Genomic DNA, 19185 nt, shown 5'->3' on the forward strand with positions numbered 1-19185 from the left:
TTTTTTTAAACAACCTTCGTTAAAAATAAATGAGTATATTGTTCTGTTAAACCTTTTATAGTTTAAACAATTTGACTTTGCTCGTTTTATTTAAACAAAAAAAATGATTGAAAAGACAATGAGCTTTAGAAGGTTGTTGGTGTAAAAAAAAAACACAATCGCCAAAAGATAAGTATTTTATTATTTCTAGTCGCCACTTGAAAAAAATCTCTCAGAAATGCGACTGTTTCACTCACAATGTAAAACCCGTCAACTGGTGTTGTCATAGGAAGTGAAAAGCATTAAAATTTAGCTATGTCAATCAAAAAGTTGACTTGCTAAATGAATGAGTTCATGCTGAAATGAAGGTTGGCTGAAAGCCAGTTCAACTTTTCACCGTTTCATTTATTTGTTTTCCCATGATGTTGGGGAAACCAAGCACCTCCAAAAAAGGGGAACTCTCAAATGAATAGCAATTGTATGATATGAAGGGTTTTCCCCACATTTGATACTGCTTGAGCTATTGTCATATGGATAAGAAATACTTAAAAATGAATGGACTGTAACATATAAATATATATTTGTGCATGCGTACAAGAGCACTTTAAGTTGGCTTATGCCTGCCAATCTCCATTTTTTTTTTTTTTTTTTTTTTTTTAATTTTGACCTCTTAGCAGCTATTTTTACCATCTAAAACCTATAAAAGCACGGTTCACAAAAAATGTAATCATTTGGCCGGCCTTGCACTGGCTCTACGACCTTGCATCTTAAAGGAAATACACTTTGAAAAAATGATGACAGATAGATGAGCATAGTGCGTTTTATGAATTAGATTACACATGAATACCCAAAAAAAACTTGATAATAAAAAGAACAGACGATTATTTTAAAATGTACAGTGGTGATTAGTTTCACATAAGAATTTGATGTAAAATACACCCCCCCCCCCAAAAAAAAAAAAAACATTTCAGTGCCATTCTAGCTTTTAGAGTAACTAATCAATTTCTTTTTAATGGTGGATAAATGCTGTGCATTTTTTTTTCTTTTCATTTTTTTTTTTAATTAGACGATTGTCTGCATTTTTAAGAAGGTATTTGTGAGAACATAAGCAGGGCTTGCCACTCTGACTTTGGGTTAGTGATAGTCAATTAGATTTTAACACCCTTAAAACTAATCGGAAAGAAGAAAAAAATTAAGTCAAGAATTAGTTTCACAGATAAATTTAATGTAAAATAATCAACCATTTTTGAGTTATTCTAGCATTTTAAGGCAGTTAATTCTTTTTCTATGGGAGATAAATCTGATGTCTTTTTTTTTTGGAGAAGGGAAAGAATCTGCTTTAATTTATTTCTTTGTTTTTTTTTAATGCGTATGTGTGGCTTTAACAAAGTTTTTGTAGGGTGGAAGCTTGTCACTCAGACTTAGGATTAGTGGTAGAATTCAGGAATGTTTTTTATTTACCATTTGGACTTAGGGTTTGTGGTAGGGTTCAGGGATTTTTTTTTTTTTTTAGATTGCTTTATTTACGAGTTGGAGGACCAAAAATATGTTTCAAGTTTGAGACGTGTCTTGTTGAAGTCTTATTTTTAAGACAACAAAAAAGGAATTTCGTGCAGCAATAATAATTGCAGTTCATGTTTTTCCTGATTTGTTTTGAAATTTCATGACGAAATTCCTAAAAAGTGGTAATGATAATAAACTTTTAAATGAGGGCTGAAGAAGAAAAAAAGTTACGAAAAATAGCTTTTTAATGGTGTCAATATTTTTAGCACTTAATTTGTTCAAAACTCTATTAATGCATGTGAACGGATATTCATTTCCAAATAAAATTATGGTATTTTGATGACTTAGTGTTTTGGTTTTTAAAATATGACTATTTTACAGGGTGGAACCGTAAAATTGTTGCTCTAGAAAAGACTATGTGAGGCGATTTCCATTTGATGAAAAGCGTTGTTACGGACCATCTACTAGTTGGCCAGTTATATACAAATCCCAAGAGCAACAGGAACCTTCTATCATGCCTTAAAATGACACAATGTTCAATGAGCGAGATCGACGATGTGCTGTTGTACAACTCATACTCTCTACCAATCCAAGTTATGACAACAGGACCATTGCCAGCACCCTCAAAATGCATCGCCATGAATAACAAGGAAGTGCCCAACGTGATGAAAATTTTCGGCCATAGTTATGGTCTTTGGTGTGGTCTTATTGTGCCAACTCACATCTTTGAAAGTCAAGACCAAAGTATACCTGGATGTGCTAAAGAGTGTGGTGATCCCCTGGTGCAATCAGGTGGCCACTGGCAGACTCTGGGTGTGGCGCCAGCCCACAATTTCAAAGAGGTCCTGCTTGGCTTCCGAAGGAGTGCTACGACTTTCTACCCTTCTCTCACTGCCCCCCCTCCTTTTCTCCCCAACCTGAACCCGCTGGACTACTTTGTTTGGTCATACGTTGAGAACATCACCAATATAACCTCCCACAATACCAAAGCCAGCCTGATCATTGCCATTCGCCGAGCTCCTGAAAAGGCATGCTCCCAGTTCTGGACCCTTGTTGAGACTGTGATTGAGACTGAAGGCAGCTACATTGAATAGATGTCAACTCTACTGCATAATCAGGTTACCTGAATTGTTTTGTTTTCAATAAAAGTTTTAAGGTAAAGCAGTAGTGTTGTTTTCTTTAGACAAATTTATTGTTTCACCCTAAGCTTCATGGCATAATTTGAGGCTAAAAAATCTCATGGCATGATTTGAGGCTAAAAAGCTTCATGGCATAATTTGAGGCTAAAAAGTTTTGAATAAAATTTGAATAAATTTCTTTTTTTCTTTTTTTTTTATATTTTTTTACAAATTTTTTAAATTTAAAGTTTCAAATAATATTTTGTAATATATCTTGGACCTTTGAATGTACTTCTGATTGCAGTAATGAAGTAATTTATACTATATTAATTTCGATTGATAAATCTTTAACACTTGTTGTCTTCATTATCAGGCGTAAATGCCCTTTGCCAACTGCAAACAAAGTGTTCTTGAATAACACTCTGCTTAGCATCATTGGACATTCGAAGCGGCACCAAAAGAACCGAGAACAGAACCAAAAAGATCCGAGAAACGTCTCCAGAAATGATTCGTCTTGTAAAAACGATAGAAGGAAGCGAGCTTATTCACCGCATTCTCAGCCAGAACGAAAGATCCACAGAACTCACATAGACGAAAAAGAACGTGATTATATCGCAACTGACAAAAAATCTGATAGTAAAAAAGAACTTTATTTAATTGAACAAAAACGTTCTCATTCTTTTCATCGAAAAGATAGAGAAAGTAAACACAAAAAAAAAAGAAAATAGAATAAAATTGATTTTATATTTTGTCTTTGATTTGATTTGTCTCTTCTATTTTTCTCTTCTGAATTCAGATGTCGCTGTGACAATAGAGCTCTCTCAGAACCAGGACCACCAGGAGCGATTAGCTAGAAAAGTAATGCCAGTAAAAAGGCATATCAGAAGTGGCTGATCCATTGTTCTACACAGACAAAGTGACACCATGAACAATTAGCTCTTAAGAATCAGAAAGTTAAGCTAGAGAATTTGGAAGGAGAGTAGACGTCTATGGTTTCTGGTGAACGTGTGCAGAGGAGAAGAATAAAACTCTTTCAGGTCTGGTGATCGAGGAATAGCAGACAAAAAGCAAAATGAAGATTAAAAAAAAAGAGAAAACAGAGTAGATGGGGGGGGGCTTGAAAAATAAAGAAAAAGGATGTGACGAGAATGACAATAAAACCTGATGTTCGGCTCCCCTTAACCTAACTGAAACTCGTTAAAAAATATGATGACAGTACAATCAAAAAATAAGCTTAAACCAGGCTTAGGGTCAAACAAATCCAACTTGCCTCCTCCCTTGAGGCTTGCATTCACAAATATCCGTGGGCTTAGAACTAATTTAGTTGATGTTGAAGCATTTCTCCTAATAAATACCCCGGATATCTTAGCACTAAGTGAGACTAACCTACACTCCTCCATCCCCTCTAACTACTTTAACATGCCTGGATATCTCCCACTCTGCCGTAAGGACTCTGACAGACATATGCACGGACTTGGAGTTTACATTCGTAATACCCTTCCCTTGACTAGAGAAACAAACCTAGAAACGGATGATCAAGCCTTTATGTGCTTTAAACTAATCATGCAACACAACATTAGCTACTTTTACTTTCTCTACCGCTCTCCCTCAACTCAAGACTGCACCATAATAAACAAAGTATCTGACAGCATAGACACAGCACTCTCCTTCGACACTAGCGCCCAAGTACATGTATTTGGTGACTTTAATGTCCATCACAAAAACTGGCTTGGATTCTCTACTTACACAGATGCAGCGGGCAGCGCAACTCATAGCTTCTCTATATCTCACTCCCTATCGCAAATTGTTACTTTTCCAACCCGTTTCCCTGATCAGGAAGAACAACACGCATCACTCTTATATCTGTTTTTGACCACAGTTCCTGATGATTGTACAACGAAAGCCAACAGCCCACTTGGGAATGCTGATCATGCAGTGATAATGGTTGAAATCGCCCTAAACTCTAGACCTAAAACTGAAGAGCCAGTGCTCAAAACAATGAGATATTATAAAAAGGCTGACTGGGAAGCCATCAGAGATCTTATCAGAGACGCCCCATGGGGAAATATTTTTTCTCTTCCTGCTGAACAGTGTGCAAACGAGACCACTGAATGGTTCAAAACTGCAATCGAAGCGCATGTTCCCATGCGGAAATTCTATAGCAAGCCCCATTCTCCCCAATGGTTTACTTCGACTTGCGCAACTGCCATTGCTCAAAGGCAGCATGCATTCCGCAGGTTTAACCGACATAACTCCAGTTGAAACAGACAGAAGTACATAGAAGCTAGAAGTAACGTTAAGAAAGAAATAGCGACAGCTAAGAGGGAATTTACGGAAACCACTAAAAAACGCATCGAAGCACAAAAACTAGGAACTCATGACTTCTGGAAAATCTACAACAGTGTAGTAAATAATGGGAAATCAACAATTCCCCCACTAACCAACAATCACGAGGTTGTTTGCTCAGCAACCGAAAAGGGTAACATGCTTGCCAGTCGGTTTGCCTCAAACTCCACACTGGACCCTATCAACCACCCCCTACCTCAATTTCCTATGCGGACAGACGCCACGCTAGACGATCTGAAAATCACCCCTGCTCAGGTGCATGCTATCATAAAAAACCTTGACACTTCATTAGTCTCCTCCCACTTTTTGCCAAAACATTTGAGACCTTAATTAACCATGCTCTAGTCCAGCACCTTACAGATGCTAAACTTCTGACCGACCAACAATATGGATTTAGACAAGCCCGTTCCACAGCAGACATCCTCACTGTAATCTCTGAACGCATATACCATTCACTGGACAAAGCGAGAGAGGGCAGAGCAGTAGCTCTAGATATATCTAAGGCAGGGTATGGCATGAGGGTCTCCTCAGGAAGATTAGATCATACGGTATCACTGGTAGAATACTTAACATAATAAAATCCTTCTTAGATAAGAGAAAAATCCAGGTTGTCCTCGACAGTCGTACATCTAAACAATATGATATAAATGTGGGAGTGCCCCAGGGATCTATCCTTGAACCTCTACTGTTCCTGATATTCATAAATGACCTCCCTGACAAAATTGCCTCTGAGATGGGTATATATGCTTCTAGAAGTGTAAGCCATTTTGAATTTCAGATGGTTCGCTGTTACACACAAGTCCTGGTAGGTGACTTGTTTGCAGTAGACAGTTCCACAGAACAAAATATTCTTACCGTGTCGAAACCCGGGAAAGAATATGTGAAATTGCTCCAGAAAAAGTTTAATATTTATGAAGCAATTCTGGTTTCTGATTGGTTGGTAGCAGAACGTGAATTAATTTGATTCGTCAGTTCTTAGCAGCATCGTTTATAAATAGAATCGTCCGACTGTGTGGGATCATACCCCATTATAAGCCCAAAATATTGCAACATCCTCCTTATTTTTTATAATGGGGAAGTCCCTTGTGTTTGTTCTGCTCAAAAATAAATATATATTTTTATATTTACTTAGACATAACAAAAATTAGAAATCATTTGGATCTTAGAATTTTAGCATTTAAAAAGACGCCATTTTTAATTGTTTTCAAACGTCAAAAAGGAAAATTACAAAGATTTTTTTTTTTTTTTTTTTTTCTAAGCAAAAGTATTAGTAGGTTAAAGTGTTAATACAAAATAAAATGGATACAGTTTAACGTCTTGTCCAGGACCATGGAAATTAACAGACTGTCACTTATAACTTCACCAGACATTTTTAAAGAATTTGCAATTGTCTCGGCTCTTATAATATAATCAGTAATAGTTTCGGCTTCCATTCGTTTTAGAGAGGTCAGTTCAGTGTATAAAGAAATAATTTTGGGTTTTCCTTTCGATAAATAATGCTCTCTCAATATGTTTAATGCTTTGCAGCCGTCGTCCAGGGCTTCTCTCATTACCAGTGATAGACTTCGGTCATCTAAACACTGTATTAATTCCGCAAAGACAGTTGCGTTCTTTTCAATGAAGTCGGGGTCGTTTTTGTTTTCAGGTTGTGTTTTTAGTACTTTGTGTAGCTTTTGGATTCGTAGATATCCCAGAAATTTAACTTGCCACAATTCGAATTTTGATTCGGATTCATCGAAATAAAGACGCACGCTGGGCGCATAACCTCTAGAAGTGTAAGCCATTTTGAGTCCTGTATCTACATTGGAAACTCTTGTGATTAGGCCGTCCACAATTATAACAAATAACTTTTGTACTTTTCTTAGGAAAAAACCTGCTTCTGGCAAAGTTGCGTTTTTTATTCCTGGCATAGGTATAATTCGATTTTGGTATTTTTATGTGTGTATTTTTAAATTTCATGATATTTGTGGATTCGTTTTTTTCTGTGATCATTTTTTCAGTTTCTTCGTAACTTCTGAGTGCCACCTTGAATTGGCTAAAAGTCATGGGTTTTTCTTTCTGGGTTATCACGGTGGTAAATGGCTTGAAATCACTCAGTAATCACTGCCCTGTATGTATATAGATTTCTATATATTAAAAATACAGTTCCATTCGGGTATACCAGTTTTGATTTATTGGGGCTAAAGTTTATACTTGCACCTTGTTTTGTGGCAGCTTGTACAGAAAATATATTTTGCTTAAATTTGGGGATTAGAAGAGCGTTTTCTAGAATACAGAAACACTGTTCACCTTTATTGTTCTTTAGCGAGATTTTCGCATTGCCTCTTTTCAAAACGATATCATTGACTCGACTCCCGTCAGCTAGTTCTACAAAATGATTTTGTGGCTTAAAGTTGGGGTCAAAATTGATAAAATCAGACTCCTTTGTAATCACATGTGCCGTGGCCCCACAATCGACAAGAAAATTATCATTGTTTGTTGAAGCATCAAAATGGCGACTACATTAAAAATATAGAGAGCTCTGTTAGCGAACATACATTTTTATTTTCGTGTACATTTGATGCTTCAACAAACAATGATAATTTTCTTGTCGATTGTGGGGCCACGGCACATGTGATTACAAAGGAATCTGATTTTTACCAAACCTAACGACAATCAGAATTTTAATGCAAGTCGCATCACAATATGACCTAAACATCCATCAAATGGACGTAAAAAATGCTTATTTGAATGCCCCAATAGACTGTGAAATTTATATTACCCCTCCAGAGGGATTTATAATGAAAAATAAAAATAGCGTGTGGCGACTTAACAAGTCATTATATGGTCTAAAGCAGAGTGCTCAGTGTTGGAACACAGTATTCCATGATTATATTATTAAACAACAATTTGGACAATGCGCTGTAGACCCCTGTTTATATACCCAATACAAAGACGATAAACTACTGATTTTGATTTTATGGGTCGATGATATTTTAATCGCATCAAATTGTGACATAATGTTAACTGATGTTAAGAACAAATTAAGTAAAAGATTCAAAATGACCGATCTAGGCAAAATATCCTGGTTTCTGGGGATAGAATTTACTCAAAGCAAAGGACTTGTTACGATGACTCAATCGAGATACATCGACAAAATACTATTAAAATTTGGAATGGGAGAGTGCAAGAAACGCTCTACACCGGTCGAAAATGATATTAATAAAAATATACACACAGAATCTGAAATAATAGATGACACACAATATCGCGAGATTATAGGTAGTCTTATATATTTAATGACTGCAACCAGGCCCGACATATGCTATACAGTAACAAAACTGTCACAAAAATTATCACGACCGACAATGAAAGATTTAAACAGAGCTAAACAAGTCCTACGTTATTTAAAAGGAACCAAAGAACAGAAGTTAGTATTTAGAAAATCAAGAAATCCCCTAAAATTAGGTTTTTCGGATTCAGACTGGGCCCATAACCTCTAGAAGTGTAAGCCATTTTGAATTTCAGATGGTTCGCTGTTACACACAAGTCCTGGTAGGTGACTTGTTTGCAGTAGACAGTTCCACAGAACAAAATATTCTTACCGTGTCGAAACCCGGGAAAGAATATGTGAAATTGCTCCAGAAAAGGTTTAATATTTATGAAGCAATTCTGGTTTCTGATTGGTTGGTAGCAGAACGTGAATTAATTTGATTCGTCAGTTCTTAGCAGCATCGTTTATAAATAGAATCGTCCGACTGTGTGGGATCATACCCAATTATAAGCCCAAAATATTGCAACAATGCTGATGACACCACACTCTATAGCAGGCACGACAGGAAAACAAATGAACATATATCTAAAGTAATGGCAGAAACACTAGAGGATGACCTCCAATCAGTAGTGGAATGGGGACAAAAATGGATGGTCACGTTCAATGCCGCCAAGACTAAACTGGTTTCATTCAATAATTACAAGAAACCTTCTCTACCACCTATAGCAATGGCCAACGACTCTTTATCTGAGAGTACGTCTTTCAAGCTCCTTGGCCTAACGTTCACAGGAAACATGAGTTGAAACAATTACATCGAGGGCATTGCCAGGGCCGCTGCAAGGAAGGTGGGCTCTCTCTACCATGCTAGAAAACTACTAACACCCGAAAGTATCCTGTATCTCTATAAGGCAACCATTCGCTCATGCATGGAGTATTGCTGTCATATTTGGGCTGGTGCATCGGCTACTAGTCTCTCGCTCCTTGACAGGTTCAAAAGAGAGTCGCAAATCTGATAGGCCCTAAACTGGCATCTAAGCTTCAGCCTCTGTCCCATCGACGAAACGTTGCATCCCTCTGCCTGTTCTACAAGTATTTTAATGGTGAATGCTCTGATGAACTGCAAGCACTTGTGCCACCACGACGTGAACATCCTCGACAGACCCGACAAGCAGCAAAATCCCACCCTCACACTGTAGAGACCCCTAGATGTAAAAGATCTTTCTACTCCGGTAGCTTTTTCCCAAGAACTGCTAGACTTTGGAATTCCATTCCAGGTCACTGCTTCCCCAACTGTACTGACATGCATAAGTTCAAGTGCAACGTGAACCAACATCTTGCTGCCCAAATCCCTACATAGTACCCCAGTAGTTGTTTCCCCTGATAGTAGCCCCCTACACCAAAGTGGCAATGTGCCTTGTTTGGGGTGAAAATGTAATTAAAAAAAAAAAAGAAAGAGAAAATGGCATCATCTACTTGGTTTCGAAACTGGTTTTGAACTCTGTCAAGGCAGGACAGGATGCAACGAGTAACTCCTGTCCAGATATGGCAACAATAATCCATTTTAGGACATACTTGACTCTTATACAGATAAAGGATTGCATCGGCAGTGAGATACTTACTGGAGCGATAGAATGATCCAACCATTGTTCAAGCAATCTTGGCAACAGATTTGATGTATGTGTTCCATTTCAGATCAGGAGTGAAGGTCAGTCCCAGAAGCTTGTCAAGATATGGTGCTTCCCCAAGAGGAGAGCCATACATTTCAATTGGAGTCTGATGGAATGAGGTGGGGGGTCAGAGCGATTATGATGAAAAGAAAGAAGCTTGGTTTTAGCTGCATTAAAATTAACCAGTCACCTTTTTCCCCATTGCGCCATGTGCTCAAAGAAAATCAAAAAGATCTTCAAAAAAAAATTCAAAATATGGTCATATATACAAACAGAAAGCGCTGCTTAAAATATAAGTTGGTGAAAATTTATCATATACATTCGACATTTGTTTCGATCTTTGGTTGTGAATTGAAACTGTTCCTGTCTGCCAGTTTTTATGGATATTCTTTAATGTTGTTTCTTGTCTGTCGCACTTCCATTCCATCTATGATGTTTTCTAAGTGGAGGGCTTTCTGCCTCATTGTATTGGAAACACATTGTCATCAATTGTGCCTTGCATTGTACCTAGATTTGAGAGAAAGAGGAATAAATAAAGGCTTGATCAGAGATAGGTTAGTTTTGGAAGTCAATTTCTAAAAGTGATCCAACACATGTAAAAATGTAAAACGAGTGTAAATGAAAAAAAGGAGAGCTTAGCCGACAGGAGATTCGTCTCCTGGTAGGGCCACCCATCCCGGACATGTTGACAGGTAGAGGCCAGACTAAGAGCACTCCACCTACTTTTTAGGAAGGTCGGGCGTTAGGCCAGCATCCTCACCCTAAAAAAAAACTTGTTGCGACAAAAGCTTCCACAAAAATCTGAGAGGTTCTGGGAGAGGAAGGTCCGGCACCTACAAAAAGTATAACATGCTAGGGTTAAAGCCAAAAGGACGCTTCAGTGCCGAAAACCCAACTTCTTTTGATTTGAGTTTTTTTAAATTGCACTGATTCAATTTTAAAAAGAGAGTTTTCTTGTCATATCGTCTGTCTCGATAGGGTTAGGAGTGAACAGGTTTTCTTGATGCTTTTATCAGGAGGTTGTATATTCTTTGACTTCAAGAATATGACAGCATTTTTGCAGGCCACAAATGTGCTTGCAAATAGCCACATGTTTGCCATGATGTTTTCAGTATCTCCTATTTCACAATACCTTACATAATGTGTGGCTTGTCTAGAAAAAAGTCTTGTGGCAACAGACCATCCATCAAGGTCTGCGTTTTCTTTTTTTTATACCCCCTCTTCCATTCCTCCTGTCTACAATAATTTTTTATGGCCAGTACTAAATAGAGAAAAAATCGATCTCTTGCAATTAGATCAATGTTTGTTTGTTTTTTATTTATCGAGTACAATGGGGGACAGAGTTCTACCATCCTTTTCTTTCTTCTCCAGGAAAATTTATGCTAGATAAAAAAAAAATCCTATAAAATTAAAAAAAATTAAATGCCCATCCTTCGATGTGTCCCGTTTTTGGTTCTTCATGCCTGGTTTAAGGATTGACTCTTCCCTCCCTACCTTCCTCTTTATCATATCTACTAAAATCTGTTTACTGCTATGCCTTTTAGGGGGACTTGCCTCTTTTTCTTTTTCTCATTTCTCTATCTCTCTGCCCCATTCTCTCTCTCACTCGCTTGTACAATGACAACATATGTGCGTACATACGACGACATATCAAGCTGTTTCCTCTGTCTGTATCCCCGTATCTATTCCTGTGGATACAACTGTTTTTATACTTATGATTCAGACAAATACACATTTACACATTTCCTTCGAGGGGTGGGGAAGAAAATCAACAATACATTACATATTACAAATATGTCTCAACCAATACAACAAACTTAACCTATCCAGGTGACACTGAGACAGACAAAAGGAGAAAATGAACCGTCCTTACCTTCCGCCATCTTTCTTCGTCTTCGTTCCATATTCGAGATTTTTGTTGTTATTTTTCTTTTTGAGTTCGTTTCTTTTTCAATCTTTGCTTTGTGTGCGTTTTTTTTCTTCATGATTATATTTATTTCTTTTTGTTCTTTTCGTCTTTTCTTTGCAAAGTCTAGCATTCTTTGTGTCTAGTTTTTAGCATCTTCTTTTGTTTTTGTTTTGTTTTGTTGAAACAGCCCATATCTTCTCAGGGTTTTATTCTGGCTTAATGGCACCATTTATATATGCATTCGTGGTAACTCGCCCATGGACATCTCATAGAGATGTGATATCCTGGTCACGGCACCATTTATAATGAAGTACCGATCCTGCAGCTTTCCCACCGTCACAACAACACCGGGTACCGGGCGTCCTTAACCTCGTCGGATTCCACCCGATGTGGCATGTGTTCTTTGATCGTACCTTGTCTCGTTACAAGTTGGCCTGTTGATCGTCCTTACCCACTGTGTTTTCATGGAGGGGCGCTTTTCCTTTCGATCAAATCATCTTTTTTTCCATGTGTAGGTAGTGTCCGGGTACATCAATCACTCCGCTGGTCCTTGCGGCTTGCTGCAAAATCAAGAGTCCTCACCATAACAAACAGAACTCCGGGTTATAACAGTAACAAACTATTGTTTTCATTACTTCATAACAACTACTGTCTAATTTGAGGTGACTGACTATAGCAGTGAACGATGTAAGACCAGACCAGTAAAGTCACAGAGTTCCCATTAACACAGGCTAGTTCCCATCATAACATCAGGCCCTGAAGGGCTCCCAAATTGGGAACGCTTGACTAGCCCAGCCATTCGGTTTGCCGGCCACGACTCTTCTCCTTTTTAGAATTCCTTTTACTAAATCCAACCCCTTTTTCCCCACCTATCCTTAAGAGAGTGGTTACAAACACCTTTCTTTCTTCCTCTTAGAGCTTATCTCTACCAAACCTCAAACCCCATTTGCACTGAGGTGTTTCTACTTATTATCAAATTAGGAGTGATTAGTCATTCCAAGTCGAACAATGCCTGGCGGCGACCCTCACCCCAAACTATCGTTCACAGAGGTTTTAAAAACAACCCTTTCGTTGTTAACAGATATGTAACAGCAATAAGATAAGAACAATTATCATTTGTTTTTCTCTTTCTGACAAAATCCCATAGACATTTCTGTTTAAACAACATCAACCCATCATCATCATTAGAATTTAGCCGTGCGAATTCTTCTGAATTCGTGTCGACTAGCAAGGTCACTCGGCATCGCCCGGTCCCCATCAGGTCACATCTGTACAGATTCAATGTTTCTATCCACTGCGTCACAGGCCCCGAAGGGCGATCAAGGTTGGATTTTTTGGTATTATAAATCCACATTTATTTATTATTTGATCTTCCATGGTCGAGTCCGTATCGAATGGCATATATATTATTTAATTGGAATTCATTATTTCTTATCTTATTTTTTCAATCCATTCTTCCTTTTTAATTTAAGCCCAACAGCATCTTTGTTTATCTCAAGGACGAGGACTAAAGTTCCTTTGATAGTTTTCTCAGGAAGTTGTAATCTTTGACTTTAAAGATGTACATTTAAGGAACTTGAGGTGGAACCAGAATAAAATTGTCAAGTGGCTGTGTTGGCTAGGATTATATTTCCTCAAGAGATCAGTGTATCTGATGGAATATGGGCTGTAGTTATTGGGAAAGAGTTTGTCTATGTTATGTGAGGGAGAGTCCCCCACAATCAGTAACAGACCTAATGCCCTTGACCATGGTAAAATAGCCCATGGGAATTTCACCTTTGGGTGACAATTTCCATACTCACTCAAAGCCTGTGGCATACTTACAGTAATTATAATGCAATTTGAAAAAAAAAACACATGAGGATACTTAAAAAAAAGAAGGATTTATTTAATCATATGATCGTCCGGTGACTGAAAAGTCGGGGTGGGGGTGCAAAGAAAGAAAAAGTTACTTATATTTAAGCATATCAATAACTTTTCTTACAATTTTGTTGGATCATTTCAGACATCATATCCAGCTAAATATCGACGTCCTTTTTTATTTTTCTCATGATACAGCAGCGTCAATCCATTGACTTATGAGAAACACTTGTTGTTCAACGCAATTGCTATATATATTTCAGTAACCCTAACCCGTACGATGTGTCTACATTAAAGATGGGTTTCCATGTGGTAGGGATATCTCCAGAGAAGACCCTAATTTACCTTATATGTGCTTCCAGGTTGCACTTGCTTACACCACTGCATTTATATTTGCCCTCTATTGACGCCACAACAGCGGAGTTACTATCTTTAAGAGCATATCTGAGAAAATTGACCACATCCTGTCTGCTCATCCTTCGGCTAACATTCACATCTGTGGTTAACTTCAACGTCCACAATGTGGAATGGCTGACCCATTCAAACAAGACAGATAATGAGGGGAGGTTCTGTCATGACTTTTCCATTGCCTATGACCTCATTCAGATTGTTCACGAACCCACCCGTGTACCCGATACTATCGGTCAGTATGCAAGCCTTCTAGACCTTTTTTTCACAACTTCCCCTGAGCTATGTTCATGCTCCATTCTATCTCCTCTGGGATCTTCTGACCACTTGGTTATATCAGTTAAGATAAAAAGGAAGTCTTCAGACGTACCTCTCCACCGTACAGTATATCGATACTCCATGGCTGACTGGGATAACTTCCGTACATTTATACCTGATCTACCGCTGCATTCCATGTTTAAAAAGGATGTGTCCTCTATAGTATCAGATCTGAGCGAATGGTTAATTGTAGGTGTAAACCGATTCATACCAGCCAAAGCATTCCAACAAAAACCTAACAGCCAGCCATGGTACTCCCCAAAATGTGCTGCTGTCATCGCGCACAGAAATCACTTTTTCCATAACTACCAACGTAATAGATGTACTGAGACTAAAGTTGCTTTCAGAACTGCCAGCAACCACTGTAATAGAGTAATAAAAAACGCAAGAGAGCTATATGTTCAGTCCATTAAATCCAAAGTAACTGAGCAGCAGCTTAGTTCCCACCAGTTTTGGCAAATAGCAAAAAGGATCCTGAACAGAAGCATGCGTTCTATCCCAACCATCATCAATGGACCTGGGATCATCTCATCAGCATCAAACAAAGCCAAACTATTTGCCAAGAACTTTGTAGCTAATTCTACCCTACGCGATGAAGGCCATCAACTCCCCGTATTTCCACCTATAACTGACAACACGCTATTCAACATACAAATATCTGTGCGTGATGTTGCCAAGCTAATCAAGAATCTTAATTTCAGTAAAGCAACTGGCCCTGACGGTATTCCAATTATAGTGTTGAAAAAGCTTCAACCAGAATTTGCCCCCATACTTACAAAACTGTTTAAGCGTTGTCTTAAGAAGTGCTTCCCAACACCCTGAAAAACCTCATCAGTATGCCCTGTATTTAAGAATTCAGGTGACAGGTCATCTCCCTTTCAGTACAGACCAATAAGTCTCCTGTGTGTCATGAGTAGGTTGCTGGAATCCATATTAAATAAAGAAGTAGTCAACCACCTCAGCAGAAATAACCTTCTTAGTGACACACAATATGGTTTCCATTCTGCTAGAGCTACAGCAGATGTGCTAACGGTTATATCTCATACGATTAGTGAATCTCTTGACAAAGGCTTCCTTTCCAGGGAAATTGCTCTTGACATATCAAAGGCCTTTGATAAAGTATGGCATAAAGGCCTACTTCACAAGATTTATAACTATGGTATAACTGGAAGTGTTTTCTCAATTATTAAATCATTTCTCTCCGATAGGCTCATAAGAGTAGTGGCTGATGGGCAGAAATCAGAAGTCTACAGTATTAATGCTGGTGTCCCTCAAGGGTCCATCCTGGGCCCAACTCTCTTCCTGATCTACATCAATGATCTCCCAAAACACATACTTAAATCATTCGTTGGCATCTATGCTGATGACATGACCATCTATGGCAACACATCAAAGGCCATAAATGACAAAGTTCTCTCTGATTCCCTCTCCTCTGATCTTGAGCACGTGGTACAATAGGGGAAGAGGTGGCTGGTTACTTTTAATGCATCTAAAACCAAGCTTCTATCTTTACATCATCAACGCTCTGATCCCCATCTGGCATCAATTGAAATGATGGCTCTCGTCTTGGGGAGGCTCCATGTTTTAACAAGCTTCTGGGTTTGACCTTTACTCCTGATCTGAAATGGAATACGTACATCAAATCTGTTGCCAAGTCACCGGAAAAATGGTAGGATCCTTCTACCGCTCCAGTAGATATCTCCCTGCTGATGCAATTCTCTATCTATATAAAAGCCAAGTACGTCCAAGGATGGAATACTGCTGCCATATCTGGGCAGGAGCTGCTAAAACAGCCTATCCTGCCTTGACAGAGTACAAAATAGACTTCATAGCCTAGTGGGGGATGCTCTTTTCTCTTCCCTGCAACTTCTCTCCCACAAAAGAAACGTTGCGAGCCTGTTGTTGTTTTATCATTATTTCCATGGGAAGTGCTCGTCTGAGCTCCAACCTATGGTCCCTCCCTCGCCAATCTTTCATGAAAAACACCCGTATAGCTGAAGCCACTGTCAGTAATTTTTCCCACTCTCTATCTGTGCCTAAATCAAAACATAGATTCCATGAACAAAGCTTTTCTTAGAAATGCATGCCTGTGGAACTCTCTTCTGTTTGCCTGTTTACCACCTGACTACAACTTGGATGTCTTCAAGTCCGACATAAACATGTTCCTGATAAACCGCCCCCTTAAGTAAGACACTTTATCAGATCTCCATTACTAACGATTACTACGATATTACCCGTCTGATTACTGTACACGCAATAACCCTTATCCCTGAGTGGCCTCCGGGCCTTGATAAGTGGTGACTTCCTTGTAAAAAAAAAAAAAAAAAAAAAAAAGGAAAGAAAATCTACTAACAAATGTACCCACAGCAGTTTATAATATATGTATTGTTGGACGAAATCACTCAAAGTTCATTATCTTATAATCAACCTTAAAGTGGAATACACACCCTTCTTCCATATAATTTGCAAGTTACCAATATGCCTGTTTATAATTAGTGCTGGGACGATTATTCGGAATCGGAAAAATTGATGCCTATTTTCTGATACCAAAATGATTCTTCCATTGCTAGCAATAATGATAAAATAATAAATATTTATTGATTTTAAATTACCAGTAACGCTAAAATCGATAGACCATCTTCCACAAGTATATTTTGACATTTAGAAAAACATCGGCATATTTGATGTTTTTTTTTTTTTTATGAAAATTAGGGGAAATAAATCTATAGTTAAATATTTAGAGATTTAAAGGAATTGGAATCGAGAATTTAGCACAGAATCGGTAATTGTATCGGAATTATCCCATCACTATTTATAATATTCTTATTTTGGGCCAATTCCAACATTTTCAGATTTAATATAGGCATTCTCGTCTTGGCCATTTCAGCCAATCCTTCTTAACTTCCTTATAATTCTTTTAGTTCACTTTATAAAAACTCTTGATACTTTTTTTTTTATGTACACTTTTGTAATCATCATCATCATCAGTTTAATATTTGGTTTACACGCTGGTATGCATTGGACAGCTTTTAAAAATTTACTTCCAAACTAACTTATCTCATCATCAAATCCACCTCTCTTGCTGCCTCTCATCATCATCATCATCATCACATCACAGCCTTGAGACCCTGGAGGGCCAACCAGCGTCCACGGTCCTGGGTAATTTGCTCCAGCTACCCCCCTCCCCTCCATGAGTAGCCGGTCTGCTCGCCGTCCAGGTCTTTTCTCGAGGTGTTCTTTGTTAGGCCTCTTTTCCTCTTTTTTTTTTGAAGTGTCCTTTTGGCTTTAACCCCAGCACGTCATACTTTCTGCAGGTGCAGGACCTTCCTCTCCCAGAACCGGGGCTCTCTGTTTTTGTTTGTGAATGCTTTTGTAGTGAAGAGTTCTTTTTTCAGGGTGAGGGTGCAGACCTCATGCCCAACCTTTCTAGAAGATAGGTGGAGTGCTCTTAGTCTGGTCTCTACCTGTCGACCTTTCCAGCATGGGTGGCCCTACCAGGAGACGAATCTCCCGCCGGCTTAGCTCTGGGGGTGGGGGGTCACTGAAACACTTCCCAACCAATGCCAAGGTTACACTCCCTTTGGGAAGTTCCCGTCATCAGCATCTTTTTTATTTTTACGCCCATTTTACATTTTTACATGTTTTTGATGGCTTTTAGAAACTGACTTCCAAAACTAATCTATCTCTGATCAAGCCTTTATTCCTTTTCTTCTCAAATCCATCCTTATCATTTCCATGTTTTCTTTGTTCTAACCCGAACCCAACTGACCATGCTACTTCAACTGTTCTACTAACCCAAGAACTCTCATCCATTTTTTCAACGTGACCATACCATCAAAGTCTCCTGTTCTGCGCACATCTCCTTTTACTGACAATATTTAATCTTCTGCTGAGGTCATCAGATCTAAGCCTATCTTTAATTTTCACATTGCACATCCATCATATTCTCACATCATTTCTCTCCTTTTTCACTACAACCACTTTTACAAATAGACTTCCCTATCTACTGAGACAACTACTTGCATGTAAGAGAAACAAACAGCTGTTTCTGTCCACAATACAACAATGTTGGCCAGTTGGAGCTCAACAATAATCCTTACGCAGTGGTAGAAGTTGCTTATTACCACAACAGTGTTACAATGTCTCCATTTTCTCATTAAAATGATTAAAATAAAAGTTGTTACGACTAGTTGTCTTAGCATTGATATATAAAAATTAGCAGCAATGGAAAAGGTCTCCCTTTCAACGCCAATAATTTCCATGTCAGATAACGATCGTTTTGCTTTCTTCAGAGTTCAGCTTCAAGAGTTTCAACCACACAGAAGTAGATAAATTCAGCGAAAGTATGCTACAATACTTCTGGCATAGAGATATGCAACAATATTCAGTATCCAAGTACGCGACAATACTTCTGACAGTGAGCTCTGCAACAGTACTTCGGTCATAGACATACAACTTCTAGCATATAAATATATGCTAATATTTCTGGTTTCCAGGTATGCAACAATACTTCTACCACTTAACTATGCAGCATTATTTCTAATATCAAGGAATGCAACAATACTTCTGGCATAGAGAAATTCAGTCATACTTTTGGCACAGAAATATGCAGCCACACTTCTGATGTTGCTGTATGCAATGATATTTCTAACATTGATGTATGCAATGGCACTTTTAACACTGATATCTATAATAATACTTCTGGCATACAACTTCTAGCATATAAATATGTAACACTATTTCTAACATGGAAATATGCAACAGTGCTCCTGGCATAGAATCTTTTCTTTTTTCCTTTATTAAGCCATGGTCATGCGACAGCTT

The 19185-nt window shown here is 38.3% G+C and overlaps 1 protein-coding gene across 2 annotated transcripts in view; it reads left to right on the forward strand.

The window, feature by feature from the left end:
* LOC145258048 (uncharacterized) overlaps positions 1 to 19185 on the forward strand; it is a 201533-nt gene that overhangs the window by 15659 nt on the left and 166689 nt on the right. Inside the window, exon 3 of one of the 2 annotated variants that reach the window (XM_080115775.1) lies at positions 2974 to 3351. The exons of the other annotated variant lie outside the window; for it this stretch is intronic. Coding sequence (XP_079971901.1) covers positions 2974 to 3328 — 355 coding nt within the window. The 3' untranslated portion in view covers positions 3329 to 3351. Of the gene's footprint in view, positions 1 to 2973; positions 3352 to 19185 lie in introns of those variants that run through there. 2 annotated transcript variants of the gene reach the window in all.

This window comes from Euprymna scolopes, chromosome 3 (genome assembly GCF_053919585.1).
Source record: "Euprymna scolopes isolate OS-2025 chromosome 3, ASM5391958v1, whole genome shotgun sequence".
Taxonomy (NCBI): domain Eukaryota; kingdom Metazoa; phylum Mollusca; class Cephalopoda; order Sepiida; family Sepiolidae; genus Euprymna; species Euprymna scolopes.